Raw genomic sequence first — 22907 nt, forward strand, 5'->3', positions numbered from 1 at the left:
TTGGTATCGGGCCCGTATTTTGGTTTCGGAGCCCGGTATAGGTACAAACTAATATTTATACCTTATCTGTGAAACTTGGTGTGAAACGGAACTAATTTAACATGATTCGGACGTCCGATTGTGAAAATAGGAATTTCAAAGTGTTCTTAAGAATGTCATGTGATTTGGTGCTAAATTCGTAGTTCTAGGTGTTATTTTGGCGATTTGATCGCACGGGCAAGTTCGTATGATGTTTTAAGACTTGCGTGCATGTTTGGGTTGGAGCTCCGAGGGCTCGAGTGAGTATCAGATAGGCTTTGGGATGTTTTAGACTTAGGAAATTCTGATTTTTCTGCAACTTCAGTGATTGCTAGTTTTCTTCTTCGCGTTCACGAAGCTACTCTCGCAAACGTGAAGAGTAAACTGGAGATGGGTGGGTTTTTTCCTATGCGAACGCGTATACTAGGTCGCGAACGCGGAGCAACGGGGGCATTACCCTTCGCGAACGCGACCTGTCTATCGTGTACGCAAAGAAATAGGACGTGGGGGAGGGGAACTGACCATACTCATCGCGAACACGGCATGTGGCTCCCGAACGCATAGGATGGGGGAGTAATCCTTCGCGAACGCGAAGAGTATTTTGTGAATGCGTAGGCTAATAGAGTCGCAGCTTCGCGATCGCGACAGGCCCTTCGCGAATGTGAAGAAGACCTGTCCAGTGAATTAGAACCAGACCAAAAAACGGGGATTCTTCAAAATTTCATATCTCTTTCATTAGAACTCGACCTAGGGCGATTTTTGAAGGGGGAATTCAACACCAAATCATAGGCTTGTACTCTTTAACTTACTTCCTTCAATTTCCATCATCACTCTTTAGATTCCTAGTATTAAACCTTGTTCTATCATGGTAGAAATTAAGAATTTTTGGAAGAATTGGGGGTTTTGCAAATTAGGAATTTAGACCTCGATTTGGGGTCGAATTTCGGAACTAACTACATATTTGGGCTCGAGGGTGAATGGGTTTGGTCCGAACCTTGAGTTTTGTCCAAGAGGACCTGGGTTGATTTTTGAATTTTTAGGGGAAATGTTGGGAAATCTAAATTTATGTATTCAAATTGATTCCTTTAGCAATATTTGATGTTATTAAGTTAATTATGGCTAGATACGAGTGGTTTGGAGGTGGAATCTAGAGGAAAAGTGGTAATTGAATAGTGAGTGGCCTGTGGATCGAGGTAAGTGTCGTGTCTAACTTTGACTTGAGGGATTAGGAACCCTTGACTTATTTGCTATATGAAAATCCATGTGAATGGCGTATAGGTGAGGTGACAAGTACCTATGCGCCGCCAATTTATCTATTTTGCATGTTTTCTTCTCGTTCTTCTTATATTGTCATTTCCATGCCTTAACTACTACATGTTTTACTGGTATTTTCATGCTTAATTGCTACTTGTCAGACATTATTTTTTATTATTGAAGGTATTAGCTACCCCGTAGTTTCATTATCTCATATTATTGGCTTAAGTTGGTTTATCGGTGTTTTATGGTATATTTTGGATTGATTTAGCTGAGTAGTATTATTTGTGTGAAGTTTCATAATGTACAAGTTTTCCGTTTGCTTTGGTTTGAAGTTTAAATGTTGTGAAGAGTTTTGAGTTAAATTGTGAATTTCTGTACTTATTGAGTAATTGATGTTGATATGGTGGGATCGGGTTGCGCACCACAAAAGAAGGAATAAGGATGATATATTGAGGAAGAATAAGGGTGAAATGCTATTATACGTTGGGATCGGGTTGCATGCTACAACAGGAAGAATAAGGGTGGAATGATATGGAGTTATAAGGGTAAATATTCATATTGATATTGATATATGGTGGGATCGGGATACGCGCCACATCAGTTTATGTGTTTATGTATCTTTCTTCTACTGTGTAAGTTATTCTGTAGCTTTGCATTTCACTTAAGGATTGGCTATATATCACGACCCTAAACCTGAACCCCGTCGTGATGGCGCATCTCATGAAGACAAGGCCAGCTGACTCTTCTCATTTACCAATTTTTAACAGTTAAGCATTAAGAACAGTCTAAACATGATAAAATAAATCTGAAATAACAGATGATAAATAAATCTGAAATAACATAAGAAAATAAATCCAAAATAACAGATGATAACATAAATACGCGGAAGAACACTCATACACAACCCTAACCGGGTGTCACTAGTCATGAGCATCTATAAGTCATAATACAATTCTGCTAAATCCATAAACTAATACAAATGTCTGAAAGGAAATAGAAGTGATAAAGGAGTAGAGACACGGGGCTGCGGACGCCAACAGCTACCTCGTGAACTCTGAATATCTTCCTGAAGCTGGAGATGATCAGCGCTCGGGAGCGGAACCAGCTACGCCTGAATTTGCACACAGGGTGCAGGGAGTAAAGTGAGTACTCCAACTCAGTGAGTAACAAATGTAAATAACGACTGAAAGTAAGTAAACACGTAAAACACAAGGCATTCTGTAATGAAGCAGTAAAATTATTTAAAAAAACAGTAAGCCAGTGAGAAGTTAAGTAAAATCCTCTTTCAACAAGTAAACATGTAATTGACAGGTAGTTAAGGTAAAGTAAACAAATAGAAGTTCGCCCATCGGGCACAGTATCAACAAGTCCGCCCCTCGAGCAACGTCTCAGAACAATACCAGCCCCTCGGGCTCAATCTCACATCACAATGAGTACCCACGCTCATTGGGGTGTACAGACTCCTAGAGGGGCTCCTTACGGCCCAAGCGCAATAACAAGTCATCTCGTGGCATTATAACTAGGCCCTCGGCCTTATATCAATCAAGCCACCTCGTGGCGTACATATCTCAGGCCCTCGGCCTCAAATCAGTATCAGTGTTTTCCTCACAACATAGGCCCTCGGCCTTACTCAGTCAACAATCCTCACAATCCCCTCGGGCAATAGTAAAACAGTGTTTCTCAGCCCAAACATCATTTAAAATATCATTTAAGTCTTAAAACTGAGTAAATATGGCTGAGTATAAAAACAGTGGAAAATAACATGACTGAGTTCAAGTATAAAGTCAAAACAGTGAGGAAATAACAATAAAAAGCCCCGAAGGATTTAAATAGTTGGCACTAGGCCCAAATATGGCATTCAGCCCAAATAATGATGATAGCAAATAGTTTTCCAATCAAGTACGCAGTAAAATCATCAATCGGGACAGACCAAGTCACAAATCCCCAATAGTGCACGCCCCCACGCTCATCATTAAGCGTGTGTCTCACCTCAATATAGCACTAAGATGTGCAAATCCGGGGTTTCAAACCCTCAGAACGTCATTTGCAATCATTACTCACCTCGAACCGGCTAAATCTCTAACTCGTGACGCCTTTGCCCCTCGAATCGGCCTCCACGCGCGTCGAACCTATCCAAAATTAGAACGAGGATGTCAAAATATGCTTAGGGAGCGAAGCCCAAGCGAATACAATCAATAAATAGCACAAATCCCGAAATTACCAAAACTCGACCCCCGGCCCACGTCTCGGAATTCAATAATTTTTATATCCATAAATTTCTTATCTCCCCACGAGTTCATACATATCAAAAGTTCTCAAATCCGACCTTAAATGGTCATTCAAATCCCTAATTAAAGGTCTCTTAAACTCAAGCCCTAATCCTCAATTTTCCTTCCTTAATCTCCACTAAAACCATGATTAAACAAATGGAAAAATGATTTTAAACCCAAGTAATTAAGCTTAGAAAACTTACCCAACTGATATCCTTTGATTCCTCTTGAAATCCTATGCCTTAGCCTCTTTCCCGTCTTCAAAAATGATGAACTTAACAAAATTTTGCAAAGGAGACAATATATATACCTTCTGCCCAGACCTTTTTGCATCTGCGGTACTGCATTTGCAGTTATTCCTCCACTTCTGCGGAAATCACTTAAGTTCCAACCATCCGCATCTGCGGTTCCTCGCTCGCATCTGCGACATCGCAGATGCGGTTCTCCTAGCCGCTTCTGCGGTCCCAGTCAACATACCTCTGGCCACTTCTGCGGACCTTCTCTCACATATGTGGCGTCGCACATGCAGTCCCCAATCCGCAGGTGCAAAAATACCAGAAGGAGCAATTCAGCAGCTGAAACAACAATCCAAACTTCCCGTTAACCATCCGAAATCACCCGAGGCCCCCGGGACCTCAACCAAAAGCAAAAACATATCCTAATACCTTATTCAAACTTGTTCCAATCATCAAAACACCTCAAACGACATCAAATCCCCCAAAACACATCGGATTCAAGCCAAACTTCCTAAAATCTTCCAAATTCCGCTTTTTATCAAAAACCCAACCAAACCACATCCGAATGACATGAAATTTTGCACACACATCCCAAATGACCCAAAGAAACTACTACAACTCTCGGAATTCTATTCCGACCCATATATCAAAATCTCACCTACCAACCGAAAATCGCCAAAATATCAACTTCGCCAATTCAAGCCTAAATCTAATCCTAACCTCCAAAACCCATTCTGATCACACTCCTAAGTCCCAAATCACCTCCCGAAGCTAACCGAACCATCGGAAGTCACATCTGAGCCCTCCAATACACAAGTCAACATCTAGTTGACTTTTCCAACTTAAACTTCTTTAAAAGAGACTAAGTGTCTCAAACCTTACCGAAATCATTCTGGATTTGATCCGACCAAACCGATACCACATAACACGGATAACAAATCATAAAGAAGCAAAAATGGGGGAAATGGAGCGGTAACTCATGAGACGACTGGTCGGGTCGTCACATCCTCCCCAACTTAATCAAACGTTCGTCCTTGAACGAGTCGAGAAACATACCTGAAGCCTCAAACAGGTGAGGATATCTGCTCCGCATCCCCGCTCGGTCTCCCAGGTAGCCTCTTCCACGGACCGACCTCTCCACTGCACTTTTATTGAAGCTATATCCTTTGATCTCAACTTTCGAACATGACGCTCCAAAATAGTCGTTGGCTCCACATCATAAGTCAAATCACCATCCAACTGAACCGTGCTGAAATCTAGAACATGAAACGGATCCCTAATATACTTCCGGAGCATAGAAACATGAAATATCGAATGCACACACGACAAGCTGGGTGGAAAAGCAATCTCATAAGCCACCTCCCCAATCCTCCAAAGCACCTCAAAAGGTCCAATGAAGCGCGGACTCATTTTTTCTTTCTTCCCAAATCTCATAACACCCTTCATGGGTGAAACCTTCAAAGAACCTTCTCACCAACCACGTAGGACACATCTCGAACCTTCCTATCAGCATAACTCTTTTGCCTCGAGTACGTTGTACGAAGCCTCTCCTGAATCACCTTCTCCAACGCATCCTGTACCAAATCAGTCCCCAATAGCCTAGCCTCACCGGGCTCGAACCACCCAACTAGAGATCTACACCGCCTCCCATACAAAGCCTCATATGGAGCCATCTGGATAATCGATTGGTAGCTATTGTTATAAGCAAACTCTGCAAGTGGTAGAAACTGATCCCATGACCCTCCGAAATCAATGACACAAGCACGCAACATGTCCTCCAATATCTGAATAGTATGCTCGGACTGCCCGTCTGTCTGAGGATGAAAAGTTGTGCTCAACTCAACCTGAGTACCCAACTCTCGCTGCATAGACCTCCAAAACTACGAGGGAAACTGAGTGCCCCTATTTGAAATGACGAAAACTGGGACACCATGCAAACGAACAATCTCCCGGATATAGATCTCTGCCAACCGCTCGGAAGAATAGGTAGTACACACAGGAATGAAGTGTGCGGACTTGGTCAGCCGATCCACAATCACCCAAATAGCATCGAACTTTCTCAAATTTCGTGGAAGTCCAACAACAAAGTCCATAGTGATCCCCTCCCACTTCCATTCGGGAATATCCAACTGCTGAAACAAACCACTCGGTCTCTGATGCTCATATTTCACCTGTTGACAATTGAGACACCAAGCTACAAATCCTACAATATCTTTCTTCATTCTTCTCCACCAATAATGCTGTGTCAAATCCTGATACATCTTCGCGGCACCTGGATGAATAGAATACCACGAGCTATGGGCCTCCTCCAGAATCAACTCCCGAAACCCATCCACATTGGGCACACAAAACCGGCCCTGCATCCTCCACACTCCATCATCACCAATGGTCACATCTCTGGCATCATCATGCTGAACTCTGTCCCTGAGGACAAGCAAATGTGGATCATCATACTGGCACTCTCTGATGCGATCATATAAGGAAGACCGAGAAACCACACAAGTCAATACCCGACTGGGCTCAGAAATATCTAACCTCACGAACCGATTGGCCAAGTCCTGAACATCCACTGCAAGAGGTCTCTCCCCAGCTGGAATATATGTCAAACTCCCCATACTCACTACCTTTCGGCTCAAAGCATCGGCCACTACATTAGCCTTTCCCGGATGGTACAATATAGTGATATCATAATCCTTAAGCAACTTCAACCATCTCTGTTGCCTCAAATTAAGATCCTTTTGCTTGAACAAATGCTGAAGATTAGGATGATCAGTGAACACCTCACAAGATACGCCATACAAGTAATGCCTCCAAATCTTTAATACGTGAACTATGACAGCCAATTCCAAATCATGAACGAGGTAGTTCTTCTCATGGGGCTTCAACTGACAAGAAGCATAAGCAATAACTCTACCCTCCTACATCAATACACAAACAATCCCAACTCTCGAAGCATCACAATACACGGTATATGAACATAAGGCTGATGGCAAAACCAGTACTGGAGTTATGGTCAAAGTTATCTTGAGCTTCTGAAAGCTCTCCTCACACTCGTCCGACCATACAAAAGAAGCACCCTTCTGAGTCAACTTGGTCAAAGGCGATGTGATAGATGAGAATCCCTGAACAAACCGTAGATAATAGCCTGCAAACCAAGAAAGTTGCGAATCTCTGTGGCTGATAATGGTCTGGGCCAATTCTGAACCGCCTCTATCTTCTTTGGATCAACCTGAATACCCTCGCTGGACGCCAAGTGCCCCAGGAAAGCCACGAAACTGAGTCAAAACTCACACTTGAAGAATTTTACATAAAGCTTCTTCTCCCTCAATCTCTGTAACACAACTCTCAAATGCTCTGCGTGCTCCTCCTGACTACGCGAATACACCAGAATATCATCAATGAAGACTAGTAACAAATGTAAATAACGACTGAAAATAAGGAAACGCGTAAAGCACAAGGCATTATATAATGAAACAGTAAAATCATTTAAAAAAACAGTAAGCCAGTGAGAAGTTAAGTAAAATCCTCTTTCAACAAGCAAACAGGTAATTGACAGGTAGTTTAGGTAAAGTAAACAAACATAAGTTCGCCCCTCGGGCAATGTCTTAGAACAATACCAGCCCCTCGGGCTCAATCTCACATCACAATGGGTACCCGCACTCACTGGGGGTGTGCAGACTCCTGGAGTGGCCCCTTACAGCCCAAGCGCAATAACAAGTCATCTCGTGGCATCAAAACTAGGCCTTCGGTCTCATATAAATCAAGCCACCTCGTGGCGTACATATCTCAGTCACTCGGCCTCAAATCAGTATCAGTGTTTTCCTCACAACATAGGCCCTCGGCCTTACTCAGTCAACAATCCCCACAAGTCCCTCGGGCAATAGTAAAATAGTGTTTCTCAGCCCAAACATCATTTAAAATATTATTTAAGTCTTAAAACTGAGTAAACATAACTGATTATGAAAACAGTGGAAAATAACATGACTGAGTCCAAGTATAAAGTTAAAATAATGAGAAAATATCAATAAAAAGCCCCGAAGGGTTCAAATAGTTGGCACTAGGCCCAAATATGGCATTCAGCCCAAATAATGATGATAGCAAATAGTTTTCCAATCAAGTACGCGGTAAAATCATCAATCGGGACGGAACAAGTCATAAATCCCCAATAGTGCACGACCCTACGCTTGTCATCAAGTGTGTGTCTCACCTCAATATAGCACTACGATGTGCAAATCCGGGGTTTCAAACCCTCAGAACATTATTTGCAATCATTACTCACCTCGAACCGGCTAAATCTCTAGCTCGCAATGCCTTTGCCCCTCGAATCGGCCTACACACGCGTCGAATCTATCCAAAATCAGAACGAGGACGTCAAAATATGCTAACGGAACGAAACCCAAGCGAAAACAATCAATAAATAGCACAAATTCCGAAATTATGAAAACCCGACCCCCTGGCCCACATCTCGAAATTCAATCATTTTTACATGCATAGATTCCTTATCTCCCCACGAATTCATACATATCAAAAGTTCTCAAATCCGACTCCAAATGGCCATTCAAATCCCGAATTAAAGGCCTCTTAAACTCAAGCCGTAATCCCCAATTTTTCTACCTTAATATCCACTAAAATCATGATTAAACAAATGAAAAAATGATCTTAAACCCAAGTAATTAAGCTTAGGGAACTTACCCAACTGATGTCCTTTGATTCCTCTTGAAATCATATGCCTTAGCTTCTTTCCCGTCTTCAAAAATGATGAACTTAGCAAAATTTCGCGAAGGAGACAATATATATAACTTCTGCCTAGACCTTTTCGCATATGCGGTCCCATACCCGCTTCTGCGGTACCGCATTTGTAGTTATTCCTGCGGAAATCACTTAAGTTCCAGCCATCCGCATCTGGGTTCCTCGCCCGCATCTGCGACATCGCAGATGCGGTTCTCCTAGCCGCTTCTATGGTCCCAGTCAACATACCTCTGGCCGCTTCTGCGGCCCCTCTCTCGCATATGCGGCACTGCACCTGCGGTCCCCAATCCGCAGGTGCGAAAATACCAGAAGCAGCAATTCAGCAGCTGCAACAACAATCCAAACTTCCCGTTAACCATCTAAAATCACCCTGAGTCCCCCGGGACCTCAACCAAAAGCACAAACATATCCTAATACCTTATTCAAACTTGTTTCAATCATCAAAACACCTCAAACGACATCAAATCCCCCAAAACACATCGGATGCAAGCCAAACTTCTAAAAATCTTCCAAATTCCGCATTTGATCAAAAACTCAACCAAACCACGTCCGAATGACCTGAAATTTTGCACACACATCTCAAATGACCCAACGGAACTACTGCAACTCTCAAAATTCCATTCCGACCCCTATATCAAAATCTCGCCTACCAACTGAAAATTGCCAAAATATCAACTTCGCCAATTCAAGCCTAAATCTACTCCGAACCTCCAAAACCCATTCTGATCACACTCCTAAGTCCCAAATCACATCTCAAAGCTAATCGAACCATCAGAATTCACATCCGAGCCCTCCAAAACACAAGTCAACATCCGGTTGACTTTTCCAACTTAAACTTCCTTAAAAGAGACTAAGTGTCTCAAACCTTACCAAAATCATTCCGGATTCGATTCGGCCAACCCGATACCACATAACACGGATAAAAACGCATAAAGAAGCAAAAATGGGGGAAAACAGAGCGGTAACTCATGAGACGACTGGCCGGGTTGTCACATCATAGTTGGATACTGATAAGACACTTGAGTTCTGTATTCATTCCTTGCAAGTTACTACTTTATTTTGTCTTGTCCTTCTTTCTGCTTTTATTATACACTGTATGCAGGTTATATTGTAATTGTCGCGCCGTAGCCTCGTCACTACCTCGTCGAAGTTAGGCTCGGTACTTACCCGTACATGGGGTCGGTTGTACTGATACTGCACTCTGCACTTTCTGTGCAAATTTTAGAGCAGGTAGTGGCTGATCGAGAGGTCGGGTGCAGATATTTTCAGCTAGGAGACCCAAGGTAGTCTTGTTGGCGTCTGCAGGCCTTGGCGTCCCCTTCTATGCTCCTACATTTATTGTTTTTTACTTCCCTTCATAAACAATTGTATCTTCTTTCGACAAATGTTTATAGCAAATCTTAGTGTGTTCGTGGATTGTGACACCGGATTCTGTGTAGTAATAGGAATAATATTGGTAATAGTATATAGACAAAGAGACTATTTACTTACTTCCGCATTTATTTCTACTTGTTTTGGCTTGTGTATTTTTAATCACTGAAACGTAAAGAAAATTAGTAAATAAAACTCTAACATTGACTTGCCTAGCAAGTGTAATGTTAGGTGTTATTACAGTCCCGGTGGTGGGAATCCCGGGTCGTGACAGCAACAACACCTAATCCAAACAAATAATGATTTTTGAAAATCCAAATTCGAATTCGAAACTTCAAAGTTTTTTAATGGCTGTCAATGACCGAGAGTCAAACGCCTTCAAATTTATTGATTGACAATTTTAATTTGAACACCAATTGTGCAACATGAAAGAAAATTGCTAAGTTAAAACGATTGAAATCCATTGATGAATTCCATTAAAACTCTATACAACAAGAAAGCATAGAAAAACAGAGAACATCAAATGAAGAAAAATTGGGAAAAAACAGAGAAGGAGAGTAGAGAGACGAAGACAGAGACATAGACAGAGACAGGGAGAGAAGCGGAGAGAGAGAGTGGGCAAGCATAAAAGGATAAGGAAATAATTAATATTCTTTATTCAATTCTTAATATAAAGGGATACTCATTTAAAACTTATTTACATATAATTGATAAACTGTATATGACTATGTAATTAAATTGAAACTTGAGTAGGGAGGGTAATAAGGTTTCAAATAGTATATTGGAGGGTAAAAATCTCTTAAAAAAGAGCTTTTCCAAAATTGTGCAGATGGATCCAATCAAGAAAAGTCTGGGCTTTGGAAAAGAAAAGTAACGTGTGGGACCAATTGGCCCATCTGAACATAGCCCAAATAGATAGGAAAAAGAGGAAATATCTTAGCGTGTATAATTCTTGAATACATGAACCCTTTCATACGAAGGAACCTTACACGCTTTGTGATACAAACAAACTGATAAAAATGGCTAACTATTTGACTTCCTAAAAGATCTTCCTTGCCGTCTCCGCACCGTACCCTTTCAGGAACTGTTAAAAATCCAGTCTTTTTCGTCCCCATTTGAATCTTGAATTTTACTCTGATCGAATTGTTACAATTAATCCTTCAAACCCATAATTCTTTTACTGAATTATTCTAGATGGGTTGATTTAGATTGCAATTTGATGTTGGTTTAAGTTAAAGGTTGGATTTTTATCAGTTTCTTGGTTCAATTCAAATGGTCTGTTTACTGCCACTTGACCAAGAAAAAACCATGGCCAAATCACAGAATTCAACTGACCCTAGTCTGAAATTGGGGAAAATCAATCAAATTCAAAAGAAAAAGTACATTTCAAATTCCAAGAATCAATTAAGTATCCCTGCTTGTGAAAAATCTCGTTCTGCTTTGATTGATGTAATGATTTTGATTGCTGTGATTGGTGCCTGTGGGGTTTTGCTGTATCCTTCTGTTAATCGTTTGGTGAATAAAATACCTGAAATTCTCAGAATAATCAGCTCTGAGGTGAAAGAGGAAATTTTAGAAGCTCCAGTGGTATACATCTGTTTAGGACTTAGTATTTTATTTGCTGGAATAGCTCTTTTGGCGGTTACAGCATGTACAGGCAGGAGATGTGGGAAACCAGGTTGTCGTGGGCTTAAGAAAGCTGCTGAATTTGATATACAATTAGAGACAGAAGATTGTGTTAAGAATTCAGCAAAAGATGGAGTCAATAAGAAGGGATTATTCGAGTTACCTCGCGATCATCATAGAGAACTGGAAGCTGAGCTTAAAAGGATGGCACCTCCTAATGGAAGAGCTGTTCTTATATTTCGAGGTAGATGCGGATGCTCTGTAGGTACAATGGAAGTGCCTGGACCGAAAAAGAATCGAAAGGTTAAGAAATAAGAGTAATGTTTATCTGTAAAACATATTTTATACGGAAATAGGCCTATGTCCTAATGATCAGATGATAAGAGGATACTATTTCCTTCAATAAGTTAATTGAAATAAAATCTAATGGATTATATATAGAAAAGTCATTTGTAGTGTTTATATTAAAATCATTTCTCTTGCTAGCTTTTTCATTTTAATTATGTTAGTAGTACTTAAGTGGTATTTGCTTTATGCTTGGCATTAGATTAACTGTACTTTTATGTCTTCATGGGTACAACTAGTGTCAATCTTTTCCCAAGTTACCACTGTTGCTCACTATTTGAAATGTTAGTTGCTAGACCTTCACATTGAGTTTAGTAGTATTATGAGTTACAATCTAAGGAAAAAGTTAGACTTCTAAGCTATGCTTCTTTCTTGAGATGTTTCAGTATATTCCTACATTTTATTCTTGATGTAAGATGCTCACGACATACTCTTGAACTTTGAAGTGTGTCTAGATCCCTCTAGTGCGGCAAGTACTGAATGAAACAACTTTTTGCTTCGTATTTAATTGCCAATTGTTTTGTCAGAATTGCTCAACTCACGAAACTGAGGTTTAGCTCATATTCTTCAATGGTTTGATAAGAAAAGAATGTTTATTACTGCTCAGCGTTGTCTTTTGAATCTGTAAGTCTCTTCAGCCTGTCGTGATGGTGACAGCATTTTCTACTGAATTGATGTCTGGACTTTTGATTGTACCTTTATTAACAACAACTTCCTGAGATAGTCCAATTCGTGTCCGAATATTATGGATGGCCTTTGTGCTCTCTGTTTCATTCTTTAGCAGTGTTTCAGATTTTGAGAACGGGGAGCAAGTTCGGAACTTTATTTATATATGTAGGAAAAATAATTTCTTTCCGAGAGTTATAGCAAGTCCCGTAACAGAGTTGATATGGGGTTTCTATTGAGATTGGAATGTCTTAAGATGGCATTTCTGAATTCAGCACTTATTTTGCTAAAGAATTCATTTCTCTATCACTGAATTGGACCACTCTGAAGCACATTACTCTTGGAGATGTCTGTACATCTATTTAATTTGATCTTTGTTGTTGCTTAATTTGCTAGTTTTCTTGAAAAGTGTCGAAATGGATAGTTGCATATACTCAATATAGAGTGAATAAGCCTCCCATGATGTGGCTTGGTGTCGACGAAACCATGCTAGAGGAGGGTTCAAATTTCAGCAGAGGCAAAAGTTAGGTGATGTTTTCAATCTGCCAAATCTTTGGTGGACGAAGTTACTCAGTACATAATGGGAGGTAGTAGGTACCCAATACAAGTGTTATTTGACCAGGACAAAGGCTATCACTTTAATTGATTGTCTCATGTCTGTCCCTCATGCTTTTTGAGAATGAGTCTGTGTTGCACTTAAACTGATCAATAAGCTTAACTGCCACTCTATTTACTTAAACATAGCACTGTGTCTCTTATAATTCAGGAGATGGTTCTGATATTCTAGGTTGCAGAAGCTATAGTATAAACTTGTGTACCATGGACAGAGCAAGGGGAGTGCAGTGCCCCCTGCGATTGCTAGACCCTATTCGAGCAATTCGCTGAAGCTATTTCTTCTAGGTAGAATGAGGCTCCCGTTGAAAGTGTTACTTGCTTAAGACCTCCATCGAAACCCCAAGAAGAATGTCGCAACTGCCACTTTTTCCATTCTAACCATCGGTGGATTACTTATCTGTCTGAATTCAAGTGCAATTTCAGCCAACTTGGGAATGTTTCAGAACCATATGTTTTATGTTCAGTCTTTCCTATTAATTAGAACGAACGAGGTGAATTAGTCTTCTGATACAGTAGATTTACTAGTCTTTTGAGAAATTTTAAGCGCATGTTAAGTCGTTCTTTTATATTTTGAAAAACTGCATAACTATAGACCTAGCCGCGTACTATCGCTCTCATCTACACGCTCTTCTTCTCCTCCTCTTTCTTCTTGTCTCACCTTCTAAATCCAGACAATGCATTATATATTATGGATCATCTCCTTCTCCGAAAGACAGATAAAGCAACTCGATTAAATATTAACTGTGTTTTGGGTGCTGAGACTGAATCTTCTTATTGGGACAATGGTTGCATCTATATTCACGTTCATAGTTGTTTTAATTTTGATATCAAATAGAAAAATGGGGCTCAAATACACAAAACTACTGGTCGGGTCGTTACAGCCCATCCAATAAATTTCAAAAATAATTTGTACATAATTTATGTCCTGCCCGTCAAAACTTGTGAACAATTGGACAATACATGCAAGATTTGTCCATCCTACAAAATTTGTGAACAATTGAACAAGCGTAATTTTTCATTCTTCCGGTTATGCAGCGCCAAAGCTATATTTGCAGAACTTTTTAAAACGGAGACAAAATATAAACACGATCTCAAATCATCCTATTTGTTCAAATATCCCAGAATAAATAGAGACACACTGTGGACTTTATGGCCGTTTATTTTGCAAGTCCTAGAACTCTGAGACTAAAATTAATCCTATAAAGGAGTTCATAGAATTTTTTCTGGAAAAAGATTATATAATTAAAACATTTACAAGGTCTTAAATTTTCATGATACAAACTAATTTATAACTTAATTAAATTGGGGTCAACTGTATAGGGTAAAATATGTTTACATTAAATGATCGCATGAGGAAGCGACACATGGAGCCGAAGGCAGGAGATAGTTGAATTCGGGACGGACGCGGATAGACTGTTGCTACCGCACAACAAAATGTATTAGATTTTACAATTAAACGTATTCTAGTGGATCCAGGGAGTTCGGCCACTATCATACAATGGAGGGTATTGGAGAAAGCCAAACTTATCGGAAGCATCATTCCGGCCACAAAACTCCTCGTCGGGTTCAACCTAGCAAGCGTGACAACCCGAGAAGAGATCTTATTGCCCACGAATGCTGAAGTGGTGATAAATTCGACCCTTTTCGAGGTAGTAGATGGTGATATGGTCTACAACATTATCCTGGGAAGACCGTGGTTGCACGAGATGAAAGCTTTGCCATCGACATATCACCAGTTGCTGAAATTCCCAACTCCTGAGGGAATTAAACAAATAAGAGGTAACCAACCGGCGGCAAGGGAGATGAATGCAATTTCTGTCTCCAGTAGCAAAGGGAAAGAGTCTGCGGCATAGTAATTACAGGAACCGATGCCTGCTCCCAAGCCAAGCAAGGTCAACTATAGGGAAGAGGTACCGAAATCTTATCAAGTGCCAAGGTATTTCCAGGTACCAGAAAAGACGGACGCAACAAAGTCCACAGCGGAAGAGCTTGAGCAAGTCGCATTATTCGAGAAGTTCCTGGAAAGGAAATTCCACTTGGGGACAGGACTGCACCCCAAACTAAGGTCAAAATTTATTGAATTTCTTAAATTTAACGTCGATTGTTTTGCTTGGTCGCATGCGGATATGACAGGTATTCCACTGGAAGTGGATGTACACAAGCGAGCTTGGATCCCAGCATCACTCCGGTAAGACAGAAAAAATGGCCTATTGCCTAGGCCAGAAACAATTCATCAAAGAAGAGGTAACTCGCTTACTTGATATCAGTTCTATCTGAGAGGTAAAGTATCCAGACTGGCTAGCTAACATAGTTGTAGTTCCAAAGAAGAATAATAAATTTTGCATGTGCGTAGACTATAAGGACTTGAATAAGGCGTTCCAAAGGACTCGTTCCCACTGCCAAATATTGATCAAATGATTGATACAACGGCCGGCATGAGTTAATGAGTTTCCTCGATGCTTACTCCGGGTATAACCAAATTAAGATGAACTTCGGGCTAAAGAACGCTGGAGCCACTTATCAGCGGCTCGTAAAAAAAATATTTGAAAAACATATAGGGAAAACCATGGAAGTTTATATAGAAGATATGCTTATTAAGTCTTTGAATGCAGATGATCATCTTAAACACTTGCAAGAAACTTTTGACATCCTAAGGAAGCATAGCATGAAGCTTAACCTCGAGAAATGTTTGTTCGGAGTCAGCTTCGATAAGTTCCTGGGATTCCTGGCATCACAAAGGGTAATTGAGGTTAACCCCGATAAAATCAAAGCCATCGAAGACATCCCGGACCAGTTGTCAAGCGTAAAAAGGGTTCAAGGCTCACGAGGAGAATGGATGCTTTGAGCATGTTTATTTTCCGGTCTTAAGAGAAATGCTATCATTTCTTTTCGTACTCAAGAAGAAGAACAACTTCGAATGGACCTCGTTATGTTAACAGGCTTTGAGGGATTTGAAAAGGTATTTGTCAAGTCCTCCATTATTATCAAACTCGAAGGAAGGCGAAAAGTTGTAATTTACTTAGCGGTCTTGGATGTAGCGGTAAGCGTCGTTTTAGTCCGTGAGGACGAAGGTACGCAATCTCCAATTCATTATGTTAGTAGAATTTTAACGGGAGCAAAAATTCGCTACCCACATTTGGAAAAGCTGGTCTTAGCCCTCATAGTCGCCGCTTGGAAATTAAAGCTTTATTTTCAATATCACCGATTGTTGTGGTGACCACCTTTCCCCTACGGAATGTCCTTCATAAACCCTAAGGCAGGCCATAAGAACGGTTTCACTGACTAACAATAAAGCGGAGTATGAAGCTTTGATTGCATGTCTCTAATTAGCCCGGGGACTAGATTTCGAGGTCATAAAAATCAAGTGCGACTCCTAGCTTGTGGTAATTAGGTCTACGGGATCTTCGAAGCTAAAAATGTAAGCATGCAGAAATACGTAATGAAGGTTCAGGCTCTGCTTGCTCGGTTCCGGGAGTGGTCAATCATGCATATCCCGAGGGAAGAAAATGCAAAAGCGGACGTATTGGGTAGCCTTAGCTCATCAACGGAGATGAAGGGATCGGACTCAGGTACGGTCATACAGCTTATGCATTCGGTTCTGGATGCAAATAGCTACTACGAGGTAAACGCGTCTAATTTAGTCTGGGAGTAGAGGAATGAGATCATTGATTACCTCAAGCACGAAATGTTTCCTAAAGATCCAAAAATATCCCAGGTGTCAATACTACGCCAAAGATTTTGTTCAAAAATGCGATAAGTGTCAATACTACGCCCCGTTGGTACATCAACCAGCAGAACCACTGCACTCAGTTTTTTCTCCATGGTTGTTCATGAAATGGGGAATGAATATCGTCCGACCACTGTCATCAGCCCTTGGTAAGGTAAGGTAAGGTTCCTTTCGATTTTAGATGACTATTTTCTAAGTGGGTTGAAGCATGTCCTATCAGATGATCGTGAACGTGAAGTGGTCTTGTGGAAAAATATAATTTGCAGATTTAGGATACCAAAGGAGATAGCCTGCGACAACGGGCCACAATTTATAGGCACAAAAGTCACAAAGTTCTTTGAAGACTTGAAGATCAAAAGGATCACATCTTCTCCCTATCATCCAAGCGCAAATGGTCAAGCGAAATCAATGAACAAAGTGATTATACAAAATCTCAAAAAGATATTGGAAGTAACTAAAGGCAAATGGCTCGAGGAACTGCCCGGTGTATTATGGGAATACCGAACAACAGCTAAATCGAGTATGGGAGAAACTCCTTTTTCCCTTGTATATGGAGCAGAAGCCTTGAACCCGGTGGAAATAGGGGAGCTGACCTTGAGATACTTCCAAGCAAATGAAGAAGCAAACAATGAAGCAATGTTGGTCAATTTGAAGCTGCTTGATGAACCCAGGGACTTGGCACATATAAAGATGGCAACTCAAAACCAGATAATAGAAAGATATTACAATCGAAGAGCCAACTTCCATTATTTCAAAGTGGGAGACTTGGTTTTAAGGAAACTAAATCAAAACACCCAGGAACTCAATGCAGGGAAGCTAGGTCCGACATGGGAAGGATCCTACCAAAAATCAGTTGTCACCGGGAAAGAATCATACGAGTTAGAGAGTCAAGACGGAAAAAAGTTTCCAAGCAATTGGAACGTGGCACATCTCAAGAGATACTATTGCTAATGAACATCACATATACTGAAAGTATGTGCTGCACTCTTTTTCCCTTCGTCCAGTTTTTATCGCAATTGAGAAACGGAAAGCATACTACGAAGGAAGTTCCAACAGCAATAGGAAGACCTTTCAATGACAAGGCACACAAGCGAGGAACCACTTGGACGGTTAGATAATCTTTTGCTCGGTAGCAAAGTTCCTACTGGGAAGTTAAGTTTGCTATCGAACAAAGGTTACCCGACCATTCACAAGTTCAAGCCACTAGGGATCGTTAGATAGTATTTGGCTTGATAGCATAAATTTCTAAAAGGAAGTGAAGTTTGTTACCAAACTGAGATTATCTAGCAATTATTAGTGGAATCCTCGAAGGTGTAAAACTTTATCTTTGCACGAAAACTCTTCATGTTTTCGGACAAAGAGGGGCAGCTGTGAGCATCTGATTTTTGCCCTACATATGAATTACTCCCAAAAAATTCAAAATAAAACAATTTTTAATTTGTTTGCAATTGTTGTGAATTTTCTGTTATTTTCCTTGTATTATTTGCATTTTTTGTATGACATGTTTATTTGTTAAAGTAATAAAAAATACAAAAAAATATGTCGCATTTGCATTTAGGATTTAATTCTACAATTAGAAGTAATCAAGTTTGTTATACAAAAATGAAAAATCACAAAAATATGTATTTTTTACATTTAATGTCCAAATTGTGTGATTTTATTTTAATTGATGTTTAATTTTATGTGATAATTATTATTAGGAGTTAATTAGTATTTTAAGATAATTTTGGTTTTTATAATTTAATTTTAGCATTTTAGTTTTATTAATTAGTAAAAGAAAAGAGAACAAAAAATAGAAGAAAATCGGAATTGGGCCTCTTCTTCAATTCTAAATTTAGGCCCAAAACACCTCTACCCAACCCAAAACCCCTTGACCCGGCCCATTTCCACCCCATCCCTTTTGGTTTTTCAGATTTTTTCATTCTTTTCACCCAACCAAACAACCCAAACCCTAAACACACCCTAAACTCTCTACCTGTCACACCTCACAACCCCCCCTCTCTCTTCTTCTTCTCCAAACCACCCTCCCTAACCACCCAAACCCTAAAACCACCCAAACCTTACTGCCATGCCCACCTACCACCCACTGCCCTCCCCCGTTCGTCTTCTTCTCCGTTCTGAACCAGCGGCAACCACGAACAGCCTTCGTCGACCACCATCGTCCTCACCTCCATCGTCAACCAACCTCCAAACCTCCATCTCCCTAACCAAAAACCCTACCGTGCCCTATCTCCCCGTCGTCAGCCCTCCAAAATAACCACCAAAGCAGCAACACATCTGCTTCTCATGCCCAGCAGCAGTCCGGCGAACTCCGGATCGCTTTCGTCCAGTTCGTGGTCGTCTTCGTCATCCAGTTCATGATCGTCTTCGTCGTCCAGTTCGTGGTCGTCTTCGTCGTCCAGTTTCATCGCCTGAAATCAACCGTAAAATATACAAAATTTCCGGGCAGATTCGAGTTGTTTTGGTTTCAAAGTTTCCGGGCAGATTGGTTCCATTCGAGTTCGTCGTTGTTCCGACCCGGTTAGTTGGTTTAAGTTTCATTTCTGTTCGTATTTTGCTTGATATTCTCGGATCTGAAATCAGTATATGTTTGTTTCTTTCTTGTTCGTGGTTTATCATTTCTTGATTATTTCTTCAGTTTGTTTTTATTCATTTAAAAGAATTTAGTTTTAATATAGAAGTGTATTAGTTTAATAACTTGAATCCTTCATCTTGGTTGTAATATTGTTAGATTTAGTTTGAGGTTCAATTGATTATTGAGTTTAGTGATTTGAATATGTTTGTTTGTTCTGTTTAAGTTTAATTTGAATTTGAGCTCAGTGATTTGAATATACTTGTTTGTTGTTGTTGTTGAATCTGAAAGTAGGTTTGTTGTTAAAAAATATTGTTCAGTCAAAATAATTCCAGTTGTTTCTTTGTTGTTCATCATTTAGTTTGAATTTGTTGATTGAATTTGATTAAGAATTGGTTATAGCTGCTATATTTTGGTTAATTGATTAGGTGAATTGGTTATAGCTGGTAATCTGATTTTAGTTCTTAGATAATTTTTGAAGTTTGAACAATTTTTTGAATCAGGGCAGTAACAGTAGTTTTAGGGGTAATACGGGAATTAACCAATTGCAGATTTATTTAATTTAAGTGCTTTGTCCACTAAGCTCTAATAATAGTAAAATATTATAGTGGGGAACAAGACATATGGTAGTGGGAATCTAATATATTTATTTAAGTGGTAGTGGGGAACAAGACATAATGATGTAAAGTAAAAAGGAGGGGGGTTAATAATGAGGTCTTCTTTGACCACTGAAAAAGGGGGGACTGTGGGGTCCGTGTTGACTACTTTTACTTAATTAAAAATCAAAAATAGTATAGGTAATAATAAAAGTTAAAAGGTACACATAGTAGAAGAATATTGGGCTGAAAAGTAAAAGAGGTAAAAAGGGGTAGTAATAATAGTTTAAAAAGTAAAAAGGAAATAGGTAAAAAAAAAAAGAGGAGTCTTGCTTTGGGTATAAAAGAAGACTCATTTGACACTTAAAAAGGGACTGAATTTGGAGATAGAAATTTCAGAACTAAAGAGGAGATAAAAACAGACTTTTAATCTTGAGAGTTGAGGACTGAGAGAAAAGGAGTGGTTTTCAGAAATCATAGAGAGTCAGTAGTTTGAGAGTGTTCTACTTCGAGTCTTAAAGAACAGAAAAATCAGAATTATCCCATTGCCTCTTCTGTTTTTTTTTGGGTTCATTCTATCCTGTCTGTGAGAGTATTGGGATTTCTGGGTCTTCGCTTGGTTTGTCCTAAGCCTGGTTGGTTTTTGGGTTACTGCTCCACCGGTTTTCAAACTCTGTTTCTGGGCTATTGCATTACTGCTACTGGTTGTTTGTTTTTGCTGCGTTGTTTCTACTACTGTTGATTCTATTCTTCCTTTCCTTGTATTCAAATACCAGGTACACTACTCTGAATCATTTTGACATATGCATTAAAGCTGAAATGAAATGGCCAGAAGATTTATGCTTCCAATTATAGAATATTCGTATTTTTTAGTTAGATATTCATTATGTGTTTCATGTTATATGAATGGTAGAAGTATGTATAATGTGAAGCGTTAAATTGCGGAACTATTGGATGGGTGTCGGTATGAACACCATAAGTATTAGTTTCGGCTTTGTTAATTTTTTAGTTTGAAATCGCATTCAAATCAAATTGGTAAATAGTCAATATGGGAAATCGATTTAATTTGGGGGGGAAGGTTAGTAAAATCTACATTTGAATTTGCAAATATTGGAATAGAAGCAATTTGAGAGTCTTTTTTAATCTTTGAATCTTGTTAGTAACGAAGATCCGCAAATATTAGGCAAATATAATAGGCCAATAATTTCGTAGTTTCAGCAGGCTTGATGATTTTAATGTGTGATTCAACGTAGCAAGGTTAAGAACATTAATCCATTATGTGCGAGTTTGAGCAAGATGAGTCAACGTTTAAGTTTAATAAACTTTCTAACAAGCGTTAGTAATTATGGTTAAATCTAGTTTCGAATGGTTGTGAATAATTAATTCCAATAGTTTTTTATATAACAATGCGAGCTTTAATGTAGCTATAATTGATTTCTTCTGAATATTAGTTGTCGAATTTCGCAATTTATTTACAATTTCGATTTTTTTTTCTTTTTTTTTTAGTAAAATTCTTTTCCATTAATATTTGTCTTAATCTAGCAATTAGTATGTTATCTTTTCTTATTTTCTTTAAGCTCGTAATTAATTAGGATTTTTTTTTTCTTTATTTTAGAGACTAATTTAAATAGAAATGTAGTCACTTTAGGATATCCTTAAAATAAAGGAGGCGTGCCTCGCCACAGTAAATCGCAAATTGTGGGGCCCTCAATAAAAGGACTCAATAACCGGATAGACTTTGGAGTTGGCCGTCTAGTGAATTTTCACTGCCTCTTCCCAAAATAACGATACGATAATCTCTTTAGGACGCACCTTAATTAATCTTACCTTCCTAAACTCGGGTGTGCATTTATGCAACCCAAATCCAAATCTCGACAGAATCGAAATGTGCCGACGACCACGTGTACACTGGTTGTAATGTGGTTCGAGATGCATTTCCATGACGTTGCAATTTTTTTTAAAAAGAAAAAAGAAAAAAAATAACTAATGAGACGTGCCTCGCCAAACAATAATACACTGGTTGTGGGGCCCTCTATACGTGTTTTGATAAAACTGTTTAGATTTCGGGACGGGGTCGTTTAGCAAAATTTTACGACCTTTCCCAAAACAACAATACGCTAGTCGCTTTAGGCGCGTCTTTAATAAATTACTTTCTTAAATACGGGTGTGCATTTATGTGACCCAAATTCAAATCTCAACGGAGTCGAAATGTGTCGATAACCACGGGTACATTTACTATGACGTGGTTCGAGATACGTTTTCACAACGTTGCAATTCTCCGTAAAATAATAACAATAATAATAAAATTGATAAAAGCGGTTCAAAGTTAAAATTTGCATATAAGTTCTTAATTGTTAAAAATCAGATAAATAAGCCGAATATAACAGTTGAGCGACCGTGCTAGAACCACGGAACTCGGGAATGCCTAACACCTTCTCCCGGGTTAATAGAATTCCTTATCCAAATTTCTGATTTGCGGACTGTTAAACAGAGTCAATCTTTTCCTCGATTCGGGATTCGACCTGTGACTTGGGACACCATAAATCTCCCAAATGGCAACTCTGAATTAAATAAACAAATCCCGTTTCGATTGTCCTTTAATTGGAAAAACTCCCTCTGCGCCCTCGCGGGGGCGGAAAATAGAGGTGCGACAGCTCTGGCGACTCTGCTGGGGATTCTTACCCAGAACCACCGGTTCAGGGTTAGAAATTCGAGCCTGATAAATTGTTGTATTTTGGCTTTATTATCTGATATTCTCATATGATCTGTGCTTAATATGCAAAATGATGCTTATTACTGCTTTGATATTATTTGACTGTACATATAAACTGTGCCGACACCCTTCTCTCTCTACCTCCG

At 39.6% G+C, this 22907-nt stretch overlaps 2 protein-coding genes across 2 annotated transcripts; both read left to right on the forward strand.

Annotated features, from left to right (window-relative positions):
• The first annotated feature begins 10863 nt into the window (after positions 1 to 10863).
• Positions 10864 to 12007, forward strand: LOC107767230 (uncharacterized). The gene has a single exon (XM_016586148.2). The coding sequence runs from the start codon at positions 11174 to 11176 to the stop codon at positions 11840 to 11842; it is 669 nt and encodes a 222-aa protein (XP_016441634.1). The 5' UTR covers positions 10864 to 11173; the 3' UTR covers positions 11843 to 12007.
• Positions 12008 to 16995: 4988 nt separating this feature from the next.
• On the forward strand, positions 16996 to 17998 carry LOC142176591 (uncharacterized). The gene is made up of 3 exons (XM_075244605.1): positions 16996 to 17039; positions 17147 to 17573; positions 17885 to 17998. Exons 1-3 carry the CDS (start codon positions 16996 to 16998, stop codon positions 17996 to 17998), a joined length of 585 nt encoding a protein of 194 aa, XP_075100706.1.
• The last annotated feature ends 4909 nt before the right edge of the window (positions 17999 to 22907 follow it).

Source organism: Nicotiana tabacum, chromosome 3 (assembly GCF_000715075.1).
Source record: "Nicotiana tabacum cultivar K326 chromosome 3, ASM71507v2, whole genome shotgun sequence".
NCBI lineage: Eukaryota > Viridiplantae > Streptophyta > Magnoliopsida > Solanales > Solanaceae > Nicotiana > Nicotiana tabacum.